Raw genomic sequence first — 20,546 nt, 5'->3', positions numbered from 1 at the left:
CGCCACAGCGGGGTTCAAAAACGGTGCGAATGTAGACATCGCAGCTGATAAACACGCAGCCAGCGAGCGAAGGTCACGAAGCCGCCTGCGCCAACCAATGATCGCTTCCTGCAAATACGAAAAAGCCCCGCCACGCGCGTGCGATTTTTGAGCAACAACGACAGGATTTGCTGCTGTAAAGGATCATTTGTCGCTACTGCGCCGCAGGTTTCTGGAAGACCAGAAAAAAATAGCTTGTCGTCCAGAAAAGACCGTGACAATTTCCGCCACTTGGTAGCACCCCCGATTTTCGTTTCGCTTGTTAACCGCGAGTAGAGGAACTTTTCATGTTGAAGCGAAATGACGACCGTATTTTGTCGTTAATCTTGTTATCAACGGTTTGTTTTGATGCTTTGGGGGTTGCTAGCTGCAATGTTGGTTACTTGCTACAATATTAATGGCATCATCTTGGTCGTCGTGCGAGGTTGCCGCAAAGTTGGCAAAGTGCGTCGTAGCATTTTAGCACACACTTTTAGGCACTCCTCGAGATCACAGCAGATATTGTAGTTAAATGATTGCGAGAAAAGATAGTCGCAACACCCTCTTATGGCATGCATGGGCGGCCGGAGACAGCTTGCAGAAGATAGTGCCATCAACTATCGAAGCTGAGTAAAGCGCAACAAAGACGCTGTTTCCAAACAGTGTACGCATATGTCAACTGCGAAAACCTAAGCAACCTAACGTTTTTTTTTGCATTACCGCATTTTTTTGCTCCTCCTGAAAAAGTTTTCATAAGATTTACCCCGTGTAATAAACGCACCCCCCAACTTTGCTGCAATTTTTCGAGAAAAAAGTGCGCTCATTACATGAGTAAATACGGTATGTTAGAACGCTCAACCATTGGCGGTTGCTCGAGGGGCGGGTCAGGGGGAGCGTCTGCGTCTCTCTAGCCACCTTAAAGAGGAAATCCAGCAATTTTCGAATACTTGCCGATTTCAATAAAATTTCGACCATGTGTTTTCGTAGGTATCATGATGATATGTGCCAAACTATACAACCATAAGCCATCTAGTTGGAAAAAAAAAAACAATTTTAAAAATTGGTGGCCGATTCTATACTCACACTCATAAACGCAGGCCACCCTGTGTATGTGATGTAAATGCATACTCTTTTTCAAAGCCCCGCCTTAAAGGAATGCAGCATGCATTTTCTACTGCAAGGTGAGCACGACACGAGTACAATTGAGTTTTGTCAGCTGCATAACTCGTGTTAGTCATCAGTGACATCGGGTCTTACACTAACCCCCGTATTAAAAAACACTCCTTGACTTGAACTTGACTTGCCACCGCCTTCAATGCAGCATGTTCGAAACTCTTAATATGGGCATGCACAATATTTAGCAACGAGGAGATCGATTCAGGGCCCGTAAGATGCTTCACGCACTGGCAGGTCAAAATCAAAAAGCAATGCTTCTGTTCAAATCCCTTCCTGAATAAAACTTTGGAAAAAATAATTGAAATAAGAATATCCGAATATTTAAGCATATTTACCATACTTTCTCCTTGTCAGTTTGGTTTTAGGGCTGGTCTTTCCACTGATACTGCAATTGCTTGTTTCACTGACAAAATCAGATCATTCATTGATAATGGTAACATTGCAGGTTCTGTCTTCGTCGACTTTACTAAAGCATTTGATAGTATTGATCATTTCATCCTATTTTGTAAACTTGAGTACTATGACATAACTGGTCCCGCATTAACACTATTACCGAGCTTTTTTCTTAATAGGCTTCAGGTGGTCTCGGTCAAAAATTTTACATCCAGTCCCAACCCCATTACCAGAGGTGTTCTCCGCTAGGTTCAATTTCGGGTCCGTTACTACTTCTAATATTCATAAATGATTTACCATGTTGCCTTAATTATTCTTCTTGTTTACTTTACGCTGATGACACGACTCTCTTTTCTCATCACTTGGATTTAGCGCCTCTCGTGTCAAGACTTCAAGCTGACCTTAATTGTCTTGTTGACTGGTGCAACTATAATAGATTATTGATTAGTCCTTCCAAAACCTGTTTTATGCTTTTTCATTCACCAAACAAAAAACTAGTATTCATTGCTCACCTTTTTGTGAACTCAGTAGTTATTCCTATAAGTGATCATACGTAATTTTTAGGAGTTATAATGAACACACATCTTAAATTTCAGCAACATATCAATTCTGTTTGTAAAAAGATTTCATACGGTATCAGAGCATTGGTCAAGTCACGAATATGTTTTAAAATCGAAACTCTGAAGGCATTGCATTATGCATTCATACACAGACATCTCAGCTATTGCTTTACATCATGGGGTAATTCATTTTCAGTGCACACTTTGATGTTGAAAGTATTGCAAAAACAAGCAATGCTACTCATATCTTTCGCTTCACGTCAAATGCCATCACATGCGATTTTTTGCCAGCTTGACGTATTACCCATCTTCCAAACGTAGGTTTATAATGTGTGTCTTGTTTTTCAAAATTTTCCATCGCACCCTCACTATCGACATATTTCCTATTGCCTTGTTGAATAATTCCAATAAAACTAGATTCGCGGTTGCCCATAACCTGTTATTACCTAAAGTTTGTACTAATTATAGAAAAATGAGCATTGCTTTTTCATCAATTTCACTATGGAATTCTTTATCACATGATATGAAAGACTTAATGCGAATTCATGTTTCTAAGACAAAACTGAAAATGTCTCTATTAAACGTATAACTGCTGCATTTTGTTAATTTTCAATATCTTGCATTGTTAGTAAAAAAAAAAGTTCAAAATGTTCTTGTGACTTGCTCCTTCATTATTTGTATTCTATCTTTTTCTTTGTATTAACATAGGAGGTCCCACCTGCGGTTTACTACCTTGGGACCTCCTCCTGCATAATTACTCGCAATGTACATTTCTGACGCTAATAAAGAAACAATGATTGATTGATTGATCAGGTTTCTTTCTTTCAAATGCCCTTGACAACTAATAGTTCATGCCTTTCGCCCTGGCGAGAAAAGTTGTGAACATGTTGTGAATATGTTGAAAATAACTGCGTCACTTTTCGTTGCAAGGCACAAAGAAGAAAAATTTTTAGTTTGACCTTAGCATAAAACAGAAATCTGTCGTGGTGGGATCGGCCTCCATATTAATATTCTCTGTGCAAGCAACTCTATAAGCAAAGACACTTTTCATCAGAGCCTAGCCATAAACAGCTTCAATAAATGTATTATACCCTCGTATCACTTACGCCAACTTTGAATCATTTTGAAATTTCACTCGCTTAAATCACATTTAATTAACTCCATCACCTTTAGTTACCTTCATTCTGACACGCAGCCAAGCTGGAATCACCGATCGAGAGGTATGATGGGGAATAATCGCTGCGGCCGCTGTCATTGCCCTGCCAGAGCACTAGGTATGTCTTTGGTTCAGTGGAGCATGTTCGGATGCTCCATTTTTTGGAAGCTTCTCGACAATGCTGCAAGAAACCATATCTCTGGACACGGCAATATTAGAGGACCTAAGCTTTCGCACATAGATAAAAGGTCTTCTTCACCGACAGAAAACTTGTATTAGCAAGCGCGCATTCTCCTGCTTTCTCCTGTACCAGTCATGACACGTTAAAGAACTTCACACTGATGTCCTTGGTGGCGGCACGGTACTGGTTTTCTTGGGCAAACTTTATAATTGCGAGCTCGAAATTTGCCATATTTATAATCACTGTAGCCTATCGCAAGGAGGTACAGTAAAAATGTGATGAACGAGCGGCAAAACCTAAATTATGAAATCTCCCCAAGCATGCGTTGAAGCGCAGACACAGAGGATGAGGAGAAAAGTTGGCCCAACAAGCCCTCACACGCCTCCAATGCAGAAAATTGTCCCTGCCATGACGCGAGCGAGCATTCTCATGATGGAGAAGATGTGAAGATAGAGGGGGGCACACGCTCGAGCAGTTCTGTCCATCTTACAACAGGTTTGGGTGTTCGGGTACAGTATTTTAGGGACCTTAGTTTGGGGGATGTCCACAGAAAAAGAGACTTCGCACTCGCAATGCTCACAGCCAGTTTAGTAGTAGGTATTCTCTAGTTTTACTGCGCTTGCCAGCTTGACGAGGTATGCGCCCAGCGCCCCCTAAAGTCGACGCACGCTACGAGATTGGCGGAGTACGAAAAAAATTTCACTGAAGCGAAAATTCTGTTGTAGTAAATAGCAAAAAATATAGCTGACCTAAGCTAGCAATGCAAACTTCTTTCCCAAAATTCAAGACGTGTCACTGCTTCCTTTTCTTTCCCAGCAGTGTCCTCATGCGATTCTCCCAGATGCATAGCAATGGCATGTTGAAAAGCACATTGAAATAACGGCTTTCATGGCCGAGCCACGCAGTTGCACTAACCAGCTAACACTAGCAGCTCTCTGCCATCAAAAAGTATCTGACATCTCGAGATGAAGGCGTGGTGTCATAGAGAAGTGAATTGGGCCTTATTCTATGTTATTAGCCTTGAGCTTCTGTAGGTATGCAGAGGTGGCGGATACAAATAAACACAGTGAACAACATAACCTAGTGATGCAACCATAGTGTCTTATGGGTCGAAACATGACAATGTGGCAAAAATTTTGCTGTATCTAAGCAGAAATGTGTTCTTGCTTTGCACCCCCAATGGCTGCATATGCCAGGAATGAAACCTATCTTTAGCAGTGCGACACAAACCTGATTGAAATTTTCATACACTGAGCACGGGAACTGTTGGAAGAAGAAAAAGTAAGTTTTTTAAATTGTTTTACCAGGACCATTTTTGATGCCGTTTTTGTCATTCATCTGTAGTTGAGACATGCTTAAAGTGAATGCCAGCAGTTGAGACATGCTTAAAGTGAATGCCGCCTGCCAGCTATGATAAGAGGCCTCTGACGTTCTGGGAGACTTGTGCCATTCTTGCCATCTCCACACACGTACCCATCGTGGCGGTCCATGCAAGCCTCTGCACAACTGTTGTCTTCTTGTTGAAACATTACAACAAAACTTTGTTTACACACATGGCCTGGCATATTTCAGTGGTTTGTAGTCTGAAATTGCCGCTGCTTTGTTTTTTAAATTCATTTTCCATTTTCATAACACAGTTGACTCCGCCAGTACGTGCTACAGTACTTCATCAGCCTCCAAAACAGAATGAACTGTATAAAATTTGTCCTGCTATCTATACATGGGAGGAAACACACATCTTCTACAAATGTCAAAAGGTGCAGTACCTCAAAGTATTTGACGTTGTCCAAGTCAACTAGGTCTCGCAAACTCGAGTGGACCAGGTCCCCTGGTGTGGCCTCCTGGTAAGCAAGGTTGCTGTCCATCTGTCGGTAGAAGAGCACATAAGCCGTGTCACGAGGAAAGCGGCATGTAAGGCCCTGCAGGCTCGCATACGACGCTGCAGACACCCGACTGTCGTTGAACAGGTACCATCGCTTGCACAAGGGATCAGGCGTCCCCGAGCGATAGACCGATTTGCGTGGAGACAGCGACTCCTGCGTACCATGTGCAAGGAACGATAAGCCCACTTCCAAGGTTTTTAAATGTGCCGACTCAATAAGAAAACTTTAACTGCCACACATAAATAAATAAGTGGATAGAGCAAAATGAGGGCAAAAAGCGTTGGAAGCTGATGAATTGGCACGGGTTCACCTTCTAGCACAACAGACGAGACACAAAGTACAAAAAAAGAGACAGACAACCACAGGATTACAAGTGATTTAGTCAGGGGCTAATCCAGCCACTCATTTTAGGGGGGGGGGGGGTGCGATCGTTTAAAGTGACGTCGGAGAGGGGGGGCATGGTCATTACTTTTTTTGTTTTTACTAGCACAAAAACTCTATCATAGCATAAATACTGTTAATGTGCACTCAAAGGATACCACTTATTTGTCCTAATGAGTGATAGCAGGTGGACGACAAGCACTGAAGATAGAGGGAGGGGGTGCTCACCGGTTTTGGGAGGGGCGATCGCCCCTACCGCTCCCCTCTCAGGATCCACCACTGCATTTAGCATATAAAACCTAATTGATGTTTCAAAGTTCACAGCAAAGATGTGTTGCAGCCAAAGTTTACCAGCAGCCGAAAAACACAAAAAATTTTAATCGGGTGCAGGTGGGAGGCCACGTAAGTCAACATAAGCACACAGATATGCATACCCCTTGTCCAACAGAAGGTTCACTGATGTACCCTTCTCCTAATGTGGAAAGCCTCTTTTATTGTTCCACCTATGTATCTACTATTGCTGGTAATGATGTTCACATATTCAAAAAACTCCCGGCAGTGAGTTAGCAAATGCAAATGCTTGGACAGTGAAGGTTTAAGTTCTCTTAATCTCATATTAATGCTCCTTTCCCTTTGACCGATGTTAAGGCCACTTGATACACAACACCTACCGCCCATGGCACACATATATATTCTTTTAGTGCAGACCTCCTTAAGGGCGAGGCTGGTCCGTCGGCGTTGCGCGCTGTCGCCACCCCTGACGATGACGACGATGGTGAACAAACGCGTTCCAGACCACACATTCTATTTCTGCCAACACGGCACAGCAGATGCAAGCTACCCACTCTGTGCCATGACGATGACGATGACGCTGATGATGACAATCCCGGACAATGACTGGCTTGTGCAGTAGAGCAGTAGATGATGACTCGAAATGCTCTACGATGCATTTTGTACGACTGGAAACAACCGACAACTTCCAGGAAAACGTGGCCACACCTCGTCTTTGCCAACTTCAGGCTAGATCTGATACTACAAAAAAGTCATAATGAAGGCACAATGAAGTTTACATCTCAACACAACATACCAGTTATGACCAATAAACAATGTATATAAATGCAAACCACTGATCTTTACTAAGAGGAGCTGGATGGCACATCCAGTACGCGCGAGTGAAGCCACGGGAAGCCGTTGTTGCTGTACCAGAAGCGAACGCGCAACCACTCATTTGCTGTTGGTGGACCAGTGTTTCTTTTCTTTATTCTGAAACAATTCGAACCTGTAGCACTGTAAACTGCTGAAACTGACTAGCAAGATATTCAAGGAAGACGTTCCAAAAATGGGTACCCAGAAATCACATCACGTGTTGTTTTACTAGAAAATTAGCAATGAGGTATGGTTGGTTGGAAGTGGGAATAACCTGCATTTTTGTGGGCTCCCCTTTAAAAAAGAACTCGAAGGACAGGCTAAGCATAATCCTTCATTGTCACCATATGTTGGCAATACAGTTGGCTACATTGAATGTGTCTCGTTCCCCGGTGGCAAATCCTCTGTGAAACGAGCGTGCCACTGGTGTAGCATCAGCAACATTGGCATGGCATATAACTACAAATCCATTCATGTGTCCTCACGGGCGCAGGTGCCACGATATATGCACTCATTACAGGCTACCCTATTGGAGAACCTAGTGGCGCTGTGCTAGTGCCAGGCATGATTATCGGACCGGTGCAGCGCAAGGTACTGGGAGGCTGACAAACTGCACGATGCAAGCTCAACGCTGGCACATGGCACAGTGACACCATTATGGGCAGAGACCAGGCTTTTGAATTGCATTTGGAAATTTCATTCATGCCCAGATCGTAATTCCAACTAAAATGCAAAGACTGTGACAAAAATAAAGAAAGCCTTGAAAAAAAAAGTTTCTGCGGATAGGGCTTAAACCCACCCCCTTTTGCGTATATTAATATGCGAAGCTGGCATGCTACCTCTGCGTCTCTTTTTCAAGGCCACATCGGGCAGTTTTACCTTGCACTGCACTCCGAGGGCCTGTCTTTTCATCAGCTGGTCCAGAACTGCAGCTTGCAATGTCCCTGTGCATGCGACAACCTTGCAGAAGATAGTTCATTTGTTATGTATTGCCCAGGTTCAAAGGGTCCATTTCACATGTTTTGCACAAACGAATGTTAGTGTAACTGCAGAGGTTAGTAGCATTCAAAGTGATTCGCTATGCGGTCAGTCATATGTATGACAACACTTCAAGTGGAACGTTGGAGAATGAACCTAGCCTTAAGATATCGCTATCTTTTCGGTGATGCTCTGACGGGATGCCGAGACCTCACAGTATGTCTGGTTGCATGTCGTCACAGTGCCAGAAGAAGTCTGTCAGATTTCGTCAAGTAAAGCCATGGTCCGCTTTCACAATCAGTGAAAACATACTGGATAATTTCGTTGCCATACAATTTCAAGTCAATAATTTTCTTTTCCCGTGGGTAACAATAATATCTGTAGTTCTACGAGGTAAAACACTAAAACAATTATTAGGATTATGAGGAACGCCATACTGAAGGCCTCTGAAATTTTTGAGCCCATGGTGTATTTTATAGTGCCTCGACATCGCATAGTACAAAGGCCTCGAGCAGTTTGCCTCCTTAAAAATACATTCGCTGTAGCTGGAGTTGAACATGCAACTTTTCGGTCAGCAACCAGCCGAGCATATTCTGCGGAGGGTGTTGGTTTGCGAGAGCGCACAAGCAAACAATTGGGCGTGTTCAGGCGCGTAGCCAGAAATTTTTTTTTTTTTTTGAGGGGGAGGGGGGTATCACTAAAATTTCAAGAGGGCACCCCCTTAAAATGGCCATTTTTCACTCTCTATGTTACGGCAGAAAAAAGTTTCGGCAGGGGGGGGGGTGCACCTGCCTGGCGTGCTACCCCTTGGCTACGCCCCTGAAAGTGTTGGTATTGCATGGTTCGAAGTAAAATCTGCAAAAATGATGACGACACACAGAGGGTGTTAATTCCAACAAGCTTTATTTCAACACATAACAGAGGTGCTACCCAGGAGAAAATTTCCTGCTAGCTTTCTGCTGGGAGCGGCTGGTTTCTGGTGGAACCAGCAACAAACTTGCTGGTTTCCTGCTGGTCGCACTGGTTCCAGCAGTGTGCTTACTGGTCTTCCGCTGGTTCCAGCAGGGCTTTTAATGGTTTTATGCTGGTTTCAGCAGACAACGCATTGACTGAACTGGTCCCAGCAGAGTGCTCACTGGTATTCTGTGTTTGTTCTAGCAGGTAACTTGCTGATTTTCAGTTGGCTTGACCCAGTTCCACCAGTGAATGCATTAATGACAATATAGCATCATGTGCCTTAGTAATCAAATCCGTCAAGGTGATAGAGCAGGCTAGTTAGTTGTGATAGCTGACATTCATTTTAAGTAAAGCGAAATATGCAGGACAGCCATCTCTCTCCAAGATGCATCCTTGTCTTTTTTATTACTTTTTTGCACTATAGAAATGAACGCCAGTCATTATTAAAGAGAATTTAGAATGGTTGCCACACGTTCTACATCGTGCGCATTTCACCCTGTTCTCAAGTGGTCTGCACGCATGTCTAAGTTCCAAAATATATACATCGCTGGGAAAAACCCCCACTTTTATTCGCGCTTTCGAGAGCTCTAATAAGCGGAATGAATACTGCATGAGTATTCTGTTGGCACGTAAATCTTTCTACCGTATTTACTCAAAAATAGGTCGGACACGAATATAGGTCAACCCCTACTTATAGTGTTCTATAAAAGAAAAAAAAGTATTCAAATATAGGTCGACCATTTTTTTTTTAGTTTATAAACACACAAATTGAAACGTAGCACACCTTTATTTACACAGCTCAGCGCCCTAATCGCTGCCGGGGGCGTCATCTTGCCAAATGTGCAAGATGATGTAATCATCAAATTCTCGCAAGCATCCGCGACTTTCCAAACGACATCCTTGCTGTCACCGCTGATGATTGCTAGGCCGCGAAAGGCACGAAGCTGACATTTGCACACAAACAGACAGTCCCGCTGCTTTTGGCAGCCCCTAATCGTCTCATTGACACAGAACTTGCGCTGCACAGCACAACTGCTCGAGTCCTCGGTAAAAAGTATCCTGGCACTTGAAGTCACCTGTGTAGCTCTGCCGACGTGACATCGTCGCAACCGCGCACAATAAAATGGTGGTGCCTAAATAAGAAGGCGCCTCATTTCTGCAGCCCGGTAGGGAGCACGGTGCAGTGCCTACAACAAATGCGAACCGTCACCCCATCACGCCGATCGTACAATCACAGAACACCTATGTACAATAAACAAAGTGCGAGGCCACAGAACACGTACCACATTCCCGGCGTTGCTGGACATGAGCGCAAGCGCTTCATTGTTTGGCGAACAAGTGTTGTCCCACTTGCAGAAGCATTCGGTGCACTTGCGGGACAGCCGAACAACATTCACCCTCATGTAAGGCATGGCCCAGTTGGCGGGTGGCGCGAGGTTGATTGTCAGATCGGGAGGCCGAATGAAACGCACGCGTTTCGTTCATCTTCCAGGGCTCAGTGTTCCTGTGATTCTCGGTCGGGACTTTCTCCTAAAAACCGGTATCACAGTGGACATTGCGAATGGAGGCTGTTGCAATGGACCTTTTTCCGAGCTAAAGCGGTTTATCAGCCCAATGGTGTTTTCTGTTGCCTGTGCAGTTGAAGCGTCCAAACCGTGTCACAAGCAAACTTCGGGGCAGGCCTCTGCGCTATGCACTCGTAGGCTCAAAATTCCCATCGGGATCGAGGGGCAAAACACGTAAAGGATCCGCATCAGTTGATCGCCTGTGCGACTCAATTGGATGATACATAGAAGGCTCGTCTGTCGGCACTGTTACGCTAATATGATGAGCTCGCCACCGATCAACCAAGCTGTACCGGTTTGGTGAGCCATTTGATCGAAACTGGCGACACGCTTCCTTTGTAGTGTAACCCCAGGCCCATCAGTCAGGCCAAGAGGCAGGTAAGTGATGGCCTGCTGGACGAGATGCTCTCAGCTGGCATTGTTCGTTGTTCGTCCAGCGCCTGGACGTCTCCAATTGTGTTGGTGTCTAAGAAAGATGACAGTCATCGCCTGTGCGTAGACTACATCCGTCTGAACGGAGTGACTCGTAAGGATGCCTGTCCGCTCCCCACAATTAGCTCCATCGTAGAAAACCTCAGCACTGCGCGGTACTTTACCATATCATATGCCTCCAAAAATTACCTACTGGTTCGGATGGATGAGCATGACCTGTGCAAGACTGCATTTATCTCCCACTGAGGGTTATTTGAGTTAACTCGTATGCCCTTTGGTCTTTTCAATGCTCGTGCGACTTCTCAGAGACTCATGGACCGTGTCCTCGGGGAAGCAAAGTGGTCTTACTGCATGTGCTACCTCGAAGACATTGTGATTTATTCACGAACCTCCGAAGAACACTTGGCCCACATTGCCAATGTGTTCGAGTGGTTGAGAGCTGCCGGGATGACGTTGAAACCCGCGAAGGCCCAACTAGAGCAAACCCGAGAGCTAGGTGAAGGCTCCATTGAGCCAGACCAGCAGAAACTTTGAGCAATCCTCAATTCACCTACGGCCAAGGACGTACGCGAGCTACGCCACTTTCTCAGAATGGCCAATTTTTACCAGTCATTCATTCCATCATGTGCCGAGTGCAAGTGCCCTTGACAAAGCTCTTGGGTAAGTAAGCTGAGTGGTGATGAAGACCTGAGCAGCAAGAGGTGTTTTACCGTCTGTCTAGAGTCATTGTGGAGACGGCGCAGCTCAAGCTCTCCAACCTGACCAGACCGTTTGTTGCTCAGACTGACGCAAGCGATTTGGGATTAGGAGCAGTTCTCCTACAGGAATACGATGGTGTGTTGCAGCCACTGGCACTTGCCAGCCGCTTGTTCATACCCCCGAAAAAGAATTATTCCGAGACCGACAGGGAGCGCCTCGCCATCATGGTAGCACTATGGAAGTTTGATGTCTACCTTGATGCGACGAAGTTTGCGGTGCAAACAGATCACAGTCCGCTGAGCTGGCTGATGCGGCTCCGTGAGCCTGCAGGCAGGCTAGCGCCCTGGGCTCTCCTAATACAGCATTATGACTTTTCAGTGAAGTATCGAAAGGAGAGCACTAACGTGGTAGCTGACGCGTTATCTTGTGCCCCAGTGTCTACCGGAAGCCTGGATCCCGGTGCGACAAGCACTAGTGGTGCTTTTGCACAAGGGGGCCGCGCGAGCGGAACGGCGGCAGCACCGCCGGGCGGAGAAAAAGAGTGAGTGAACCAACCAGCACACCCTTACCACGAGCCAGGGAAGCAGCGTGCCGCGAAGCGGGCGAGAGGGGGAGCAAACGGGAAACGAATCCATGACGCCGACATGAGCGAATATGAGGGAACGATACCACACTCCTCTTTGGGAGAATGAGAATCGTTTTCAGCAGACAAGAGTTACTCATAGCCCAGCAAGATAATCTGTTTTGTCGTGAGTTGAAGGATGGTCTCAGGGAGATGAAGCACCGTGACGCCGCTGGTAGTGCGGCGGGCGCAGGGGGACAGGAAGCGGCGTATGTCGCTGTGTTCCCCGCGGATACATACTTGCTGAACTATGATGGACTCCTGCTGAAATACATAGCCACTGATGACTCGTTTAAGGTGGTTATTCCCAAAAGTCTGAGAGGCGCACTGTTGCGAGTCTCTCGCGACGAGCCCATGGCCGGTTACCTGAGTGGCTCCAAAGTTTTTGCGAAACCGAGCAAGGTTGTGATTGGGCTTGGCATGAAGCGTGACAATTTTCGCTATTGCCGTTCCTGCCACGTCTGTCAAGCGTTGAAATCAAGAGGTGGAAAGCCGCCCAGTTTGATGAAACCGATTGTCAGTGAGCGTCCGTGGCAAGTAGCCACCTGCGATCTAATGGGGCCGTCCCCAGGAGTAAGCAGGGGTTCATACATCTGATAGTAGTCGTTGATCATTTTTCCAAATGGGTGGAATTGCTTCCGCTACGAAAAGTGACAATGCGAGCAGTGCTAGAGAGGCTACAGGAAGTGTTTTCTCAGTTTGGCTATACGAAAAGATTGATCCCAGACAACGCGTCAAATTTCACCACTCGGGTGTTTGGTGATACGTGCCATTTCCTAGGAATTGATAATTGCACCACTTCACCTTACTATCTCTAGTCCAATTTGACGGAGCAAACCAATCGTACGCTCACACCCATGTTGGCGGACTTTGCCGAAAGTCAAAAGGACTCGACAGACCATTTGAGTGAACTCGCGTTTGCAATCTGAACTTCCGACAGTTGCTTTACTGGTTTCTCTCCCGCTTTCCTCAACTTCGGAACAGGTTTGGCAAATCCGGTGACCAGTGTCATGCAATGCCAGCTTGGGGACAAGGAAGAACCGGCAGACTGTTCTGCTTACGCTTCAACACTTCGGTACCGGCTTTGTCGAGCTCTCAGTAGAGCAAGGCAGAGTTTCGCATCGGCCAGGGCCGAGCAGGAAGCCCAGTACGACCCGAAACATCGCCACCTTTCATTTAAGGTAGGTGATCTTGTCCTGTAGCGCAACTACGCTCTTAATGACACGAGCAAGTGTTTCTCAGCTTCGCTCACTCTTAAGTAGCTTGGTCCGTAAAGAGTAGAGAATGCTTGGACTCTGCGCTTGGACTCCGCACTTGTACTTGCTGAAAGATCCGCTTTCGAGAAAACTCAGCTGTTGGCACATCGCAGACCTGAAAGCCCTTGCGTCAAGGTCTGACGAGCCTGTGCCAGTGCACAGTGGCACTTTGCGCAAGCAACGGCGGACACCCGGAGCGACGAACTGCATTCAAACCACACATTGATATAATCTGAGAAAGCGGTCACCTTAAGTGATTTCGCGCCGGATTGCAAGCTTATTTCCGCAACCGAAGGCAGTCATTTTTACTGTCTAGTCTCAGTTAGCTTGCTTCTTTGCAGCCAGTGCTGCAGCGAAGTCGGCCCCGCCCAGTTGCTGCTGTTGATTTTCATTTGAGTGTTCATGTTTAGTTTATGTTTTTTTTTCGTGTGTTTTTGTTTCTTTTTCTTCGCTGGCAAAAGGGATCGTCATTTGTTGCTTTCGCGTGGGGAGAAGGACTGTGTACGCCTTCCTTCGCTTCGCGCGTTTGGAGAGGCCTGATCATCACCGGTGTACGTTTCTGTACGTGGTGGCGACGATAACTTAGGAAGTCACCGGCCACTACACAGCCTTGGACTCTGGAGGTGTTCAGAAATCTGCGGTCGTCAGGCAGCCCGGCTGTGCCTTGCTCCCGGCCGTTGCTGAGAAGCTCTGCTGCTCTTTTCATCACCGCTCCTGCACGAGGCCAGTTTTCGCAGACGCTGTGCACGACTCCCTATTAACGCTAGGACGCCTCGCAGCCAGTTGGTTTGGCGACCGTGATTCCAGCAGAAGGGCTGGCTGTCGCAGCGACGTCCATTCGAGCCACCACCGAGACGACGTTCGTCGGACTTGCAAGCCTGTCGTTGACATCGACGAGATGAAGGTGAGCCCGTTCGTTGCATGAGGGCCTCGACCAGTCCTCTCGCCTTGCACTCTGGCATCCACCCGATCACCCAACCCAGACATTATGTGACGCTTCCCCTCCGCGCCGTTCCCAAACTCGCCATTAAACTATCGTCCCATATCTTTAACCAGCGTGCCCTGTAAAATCATGGAACACGTCATCTACACGCATATCATAGACTTTCTTGATTCAAAGAGCTTTTTCCATCCAGCACAACATGGGTTCCACAGAGGTTTCTCTTATGAAACGCAACTGGCCTTATTTGTTCATTATCTGCATACTCACCTGGACTGTAACTTACAAACCGATGCCGTATTCTTAGATTTTTCCAAAGCGTTCGACAAAGTACCCCATTCTCGACTGTTACTAAAACTTTCCCCGTTAAATCTTCACCCGAACATACTAAATTGGATCAGAGAATTCTTTACAAACCGTTCCCAGTTTGTTAATATCAACAACCGTACCTCTAATCCTCTTCCAGTAACGTCCGGAGTACCCCAGGGTTCGGTTCTCGGTCCCCTTTTATTCCTTATATACATAAATGACTTGCCTTCAAACCTAACCTGTAAAACCCGCCTGTTTGCTGATGACTGCGTTATATATGACACTGTTACTGACACTTCAAAACAGTCATCCTTACAAGCCAACCTAAACTGCCTCCAGGAATGGTGTGAGCGCTGGCTCATGCAACTTAACCGGAGTAAATGTAAAGTCGTTTCATTCCATTGCCGTCGCATGCCGCTTGTGTATCCGTACACAGTTAACGCCATCCATCCAGAAAATGTTCCGTCATACAAGTATTTGGCCGTCACTCTTTGTAGTGATCTTTCATGGAACAGACACGTCACTAATATCATTTCATCTGCAAATAAAACACTGGGTTTCCTTAAACGCCATTTACGACTCGCTCCACAACACGTAAAATTACAAGCATACAAATCCACCGTTCGACCTAAACTAGAATACGCATCGCCAATTTGGGGCCCTCGACAATCTTATCTTACACATGCCATCGAATCGCTTCAAAACCGGACCGCTAGATTTATCCACTGTTCATACTCTTCCACTGTCAGCGTATCTGAATTGAAAGCAGAATCTGGTTTACCAGATCTAAAACTTCGCCATCGTATTGCCAGCCTGTCATTGTTCCACAAACTTTTTCATAGTCGCTTGCATGCCCCACCTTATATCGTTCTCGCAACACGCATATCTCACCGCACGAGCCATTTGCTTCAAGTTGCTTGGCCACGTTCCTGGACTTCTACTTTTTTCTGCCTCGTTTTTTCCACGCACCGCACCAGACTAGAACGGCCTTCCCAGTGAAATCGCAACCATTCCCTGCCCATCATCGTTCATAGAAAATATCAATAAGCACTTTCTATGTTAAATCTTGGGCGCCTATGTCTTGTCTTTATAATTACCCACCCCTTATGTAATACCCCCTCGCGGGTATTTAAGGAAATAAAATTAAAGAAATGCAGCGGTACTGTGAAGTTCGAACAGAGGGAACCAGTCCTGCACGGGTCCATCGTCCGCTACTCCGGTGTACTTGGGGATGTCAAGGTCGGCTGATGGTTGTGTCATGGTGCTGGTCGTTGTTTCCTGCTAGAAGATTCGGTAGTTGATGTATGGTGAGGGCATTTTGTGGGGAACTGCGTCGATGATGAGCGACTGATGAAGGGACAGGCAGGTCTCCACCCTGTTGACTCGTGTGAGCTATGATGAATGGGAGACGTGGCCTGGCTCATACGCCACGTTTATTTCATCCTCACTTCCTCTTCACCTGTCTCTACCATCAGTCACTGCTTTCCTACGTCACATAGTCATTATTACTTTGGATCAACGTTTGTGTGTACCTAACAAGCTTTTGAAACAGCACCTTTAGAACTACATGCTGCTGAAGGGAACAAACTTAATCTGCACATTGGTACCACTCCAACTCAACGAAAATGGAATGTGACAATTGTTCAGCTGTGAAGGGACTAGTTCCAGTTGGAAACATACATGCCGTGGATTTTAACTGGTTCGAGCTGCAATAAAATTTAGGCTGACAATAAAAAGCTCAAATTCAACTTATTTCTAGCTTGTTGCTTCAAGGTGTGTTCTATGTCGGCGAGTTCCAGGTTGGCCGACTGCTCGCAACTCTGCACTGGAACCAACAGCTACTGGTTCCATTGACTACTGGTTCTATCGACTGCGGGTTCCATTAACTACTGGTTCCATCAACTGTTTTGTGAGCTGGAAGATAGCGGAGACGGCTTAGTCAGTAGTGCTGTAGAATATCTGTGTAAGTGACCAAAGGAGTCACAAAAACCTCCCTCGACGTGATGCCGTCCTGTGGCGCAAGCTTCAGACAGGTGTCTTTCCCAACCTCTGGCTTTATAGCAAGGTATACCCACACCTCGTGACACCAAACTGTAAATACTGCTCACAATCGGCCACCCTCATACACATGGCATGGACGTGCCCCCAGTACGCTGATGCTTCTCACACAGAAGATACATGGGAGTCCCTTCTGCATATCAATGAATCGGCACAGCAACGCCGGGTAATCTCACGCGCATTGGAGGCCGCGGTGTCCCAAGGGATCTCCACTGACCTCCTCTAAGCAGCGTAACCGACCTCTCGGTCGGTCCCCTCTTTTGGGAGTAAGAAAGTTTTGATCATCATCATCTTCAACTGTTGGTTCAATCACCTGCTGGTTCCATCACATGCTGGGAATGTGATAATAAAACAGCACTGCTGGAACCAATAGCCAACCAGCTGGAAATTTTCACCTGGGTATTCATGGTGACGGCGCTGTCACGTTTCATTGCTGTGCAGTCGCATTCAGATATCACATTTCTTTCTCCAGTAATAATATGGAGTCCACACTCGCACAACAATCACCTTCTTTTATAATCTCATCTTTCTCAATTAACAATCTGTTCCACTTATCTTGACTCAATCACTGAACATGTGCGAATAATTGAGGCAAAAAATGATTATTGAAGCAGGTTACGATTGCATGAGTGTGTCCACATCTTTATTGCAGAAAGAGTTGCCATACAGTCGCCGACCGATTTTATGGACTCAGCAGGGACCACAAAATATGTAGCCTGAAAAATCAAACAGCCCGAAAAAATAGTCAAGCTATAAAAATGCAGTTATTTGAATTAGAAAAGCCTAAAAAAAAATTCCCAATAATGCCATGCTCCATGCCGTTCTAGAGGACAAGCAAATTTGGCTCTATTCGGGCTACATCGTTGGCAAGCGTGTTGGCAATTGCTGCCGCCGACCTTTGCGGGCGGCAAAGTTTGTGGCTCTGTGGAACTAAGCAAACAAATTGTAACAAGACTGATTTTTGGCCACGAATATCACAAACACAAAGTAAAGGAACACACAACAACAAGCACAAGAGGCACTTCCAAATAAAGTAGACTGAGCGCAAAACCAGACTTAAGTAATAACATACATACATACCGTATAAACCGGTATATAAGTCGAGATATTTTCAATAAAACAACAAGCTAAAGTCGCCCCTCGTCTTATATAGCGGTGTCTAGCCGACAGTGCACCACTGTCTGGCAACATGTGGCTTGCATGTGCATGAGAAGCTGGACACGGTCATATTCGCATTCAAATCGAATAGCAGGTTTTTTTTTTTCTCTCTTGTCTGTTTTTTTGTGTTCGTGATTTGCCTCCGATCTGTTCTAAGTTCTCGCTCCACTTGACATTAAGTTTCATTTTTAACGGTCTTTTTCTAGTTCACTGAATATGAGTAGCGGTACGAGAAGGCAGTACAAGCTGCGTTTAAACTAGAGGTTGTTGAGTTCGCAGAAGCGAATGGGAATATGGCTGCTCAGCGCCGCTTTGGTGTATTAGAAAAAAGCGTGCGCTATTGGAGAGTGCAGAAAGGGAAGCTGCAGATGTGCAATCCTCGGAAACTGTCATTTCGTGGGCGAAGTGCGGTTCATCCGCACCTGGACAATACACTAGAGAACTTTGTATGGGAAGTTTATGCGTGCTTGCTGCCAGTGACCGTGGATACCATTCCCAAGAAATCTGTGGAACTCGCTCGCGAAGCTGGGCTCACGAGAGAAGAGTTTCGTGCACCAAACTCTTGGATGCATTGATTCATGAGACGCAAAGGATTTTCTTTCCGGTGGCGCACATACATCTGTCAGAAGTTTCCAGACGTGTTCGAGGTCAAGCTTACTAACTTTCAGGGCTTCATGAACTGGCTTCGGGAGCAGAACAACTAAATGATGGGGCAGATTGACAATGCGAATGAGACCCCTGTGTGGCTTGACATGCCTTCATCGACCATGATCATGCAGCGTGGCGCCAAGGATATGAAGCTGTTGTCCTTTGACAACGAGCACTTTTGCTTCACCGTCTTGCTGGCATGCATGGCAGGTGGTAGAAAGCTTCTGCCCTTCATCATTTTCAAACGTAAGACAATGCCGAAGGAAGTGTTCTCGCCCAGTGCTGTCGTTCGCGTCAACAAAAAGAAATACATGGACGAGGCCATGATGTTCAAATGGATACGAGTAGTCTGGAACCGTAATCCAGGTGCACTGCTGCGTCTTTGCAGCATGCTGGTGTTAGATGCGTTTTATGGTCAATTAACCGACGCTGTGAAGCGTGCACTGGGCGATAAAAAAACGAACCTTGCCGTGATACCAGGCGGTATGACGTCCACCCTCCAATCGATGGACGTTGTGCTAAAGAAGCCATTCAAGGACCGAGTGCGGCTGGAGTACCAAAAGTGGATGTCCGGCGACAACCCAAAGACATCGACGGGCCGCCTACAGAGGCCTCCGCTTGTAACTGTTTGTGGCTGGGTGCTTTCCGCCTGGCGTTCCTTGCCAGATTCCATGGTTGAAAATGCTTTTAAGAAATGTTCCATCAGCAACTCGCTGTATGACACGGAAGACAACGCACTGTGGGAGGCGGCCAGCAACAAACTCCCGTCTTCAGAAGACAGTGATGCTTCGTCTGACGAATAGGAACAGTTGCGATGGTGGTTGAGGGGAGCTCCGACGATCGGGGTGCGATACACTTAATTCGCAAATAAAAATCGTTCGGCAATTTTGGGTTGTTTTCCTTTTTTTTTTTTTCGGTAACCTGAACTTGGGGGATCGACCTATATTCCCACTCGACCTATAGTCCGGTTTATACGGTATGTAGTCTTCACACAGCCTTACACTATCCAGCTATTGAACAATCTCTGTCCCGATACGTATGTCACCGAAGTTTAAGATTCTAGGTAGAAATAGGTATAAAACTGCGCATAAGTTGATGGAAGCCTATTACATTAAGAAGAAAGGAGAAAGGTGTATCAGCAACACGTCGGTGACGTACGTATCGGAGAAGAGATTGTTCGATAGCTGGATAGCGTAAGACTGCGTGAAGACTGCGCATGTCTGTATGTTGTTACTTAAGTTTGGGTTTGCGCTCGGTCTATTTTAATTGGAAGTGCCGGTCGTGCTTGTTGTTGTGTGTTTCTTTACTTTGTGTTTGTGATATTTGCAACTTAAGTATGTCATTAAGCAAACAAAACTTGATGCTGGTTGCAAAAATATGCATACAACGTCTCGCTTGTTTAGAGGGATTTAACAACACTGTCAAGGAAATTTTTATCTGCCCCGACACTGCACAGTATGAGAAGCTCCAGCATTTCGCGACTATCAAAATGCTACCATCGCAGCCGCGATTGAACCCGTGTGTTTCAGGTCAGTAGCCAAGCACCTTGCCTTCCCACACCCCCTCGAAATGCTACCGAGAAATTGCGAGCAGCAACAAGCATGTGAGACGCACGAGGCTCAAACACACAAGGCACACAACTAGTAGGGTCTCTAGAACATACTGGCTAGTCTACGCTTTATGCCGCGGCCGCTCGGTGATGCATGTGGTGATGGCGCTGTGGTCAATCGGAGTTCCTTAAGCAGACACCCCTTTTGCAGCTCCTGCTTACGGGCAGGCTGGCGGAGAGGTTTACAACAGCGTTTTCGTGTTTGCTTACCGCGTCACGTCGAGTGCCTGCGGTATTTTCTTTTAATACAGAAGGTGAAAACTGTGCACACGTAAATAAGGAATACCTTAGCGCTAGTTGCAGAATAGCATGAAGTGTCACTCAAGTTTCCCAGTGGTGACCATCATCCCTCGGTGCGTTCATGCTGCTTATCCCTTCAAGAGACAGAATTAAGAGCATCAAAATCTTTATTGATTCCTTT

The 20,546-nt window shown here is 46.1% G+C and overlaps 1 protein-coding gene across 4 annotated transcripts in view; it reads right to left on the bottom strand.

The window, feature by feature from the left end:
• The window catches only part of DUBAI (Deubiquitinating apoptotic inhibitor), a 119,898-nt gene that overhangs the window by 3,937 nt on the left and 95,415 nt on the right, over nucleotides 1-20,546 (bottom strand). For 2 of the 4 annotated variants that reach the window (XM_075882271.1, XM_075882270.1), the window contains 2 exons: nucleotides 7,774-7,854; nucleotides 5,251-5,520 (listed from right to left, as the gene is read on the bottom strand). In XM_075882271.1, the coding sequence (XP_075738386.1) occupies nucleotides 5,251-5,520; nucleotides 7,774-7,854 (351 nt within the window). The remainder of the gene's footprint in view (nucleotides 1-5,250; nucleotides 5,521-7,773; nucleotides 7,855-20,546) is intronic. The other 2 variants (XM_037429349.2, XM_037429342.2) reach the window with 2 other exon arrangements.

The sequence above is a fragment of the Rhipicephalus microplus genome, chromosome 2 (assembly GCF_043290135.1).
Source record: "Rhipicephalus microplus isolate Deutch F79 chromosome 2, USDA_Rmic, whole genome shotgun sequence".
Taxonomy (NCBI): Eukaryota; Metazoa; Arthropoda; class Arachnida; order Ixodida; family Ixodidae; genus Rhipicephalus; species Rhipicephalus microplus.
This window is presented reverse-complemented; position numbering and strand designations above follow the sequence as displayed.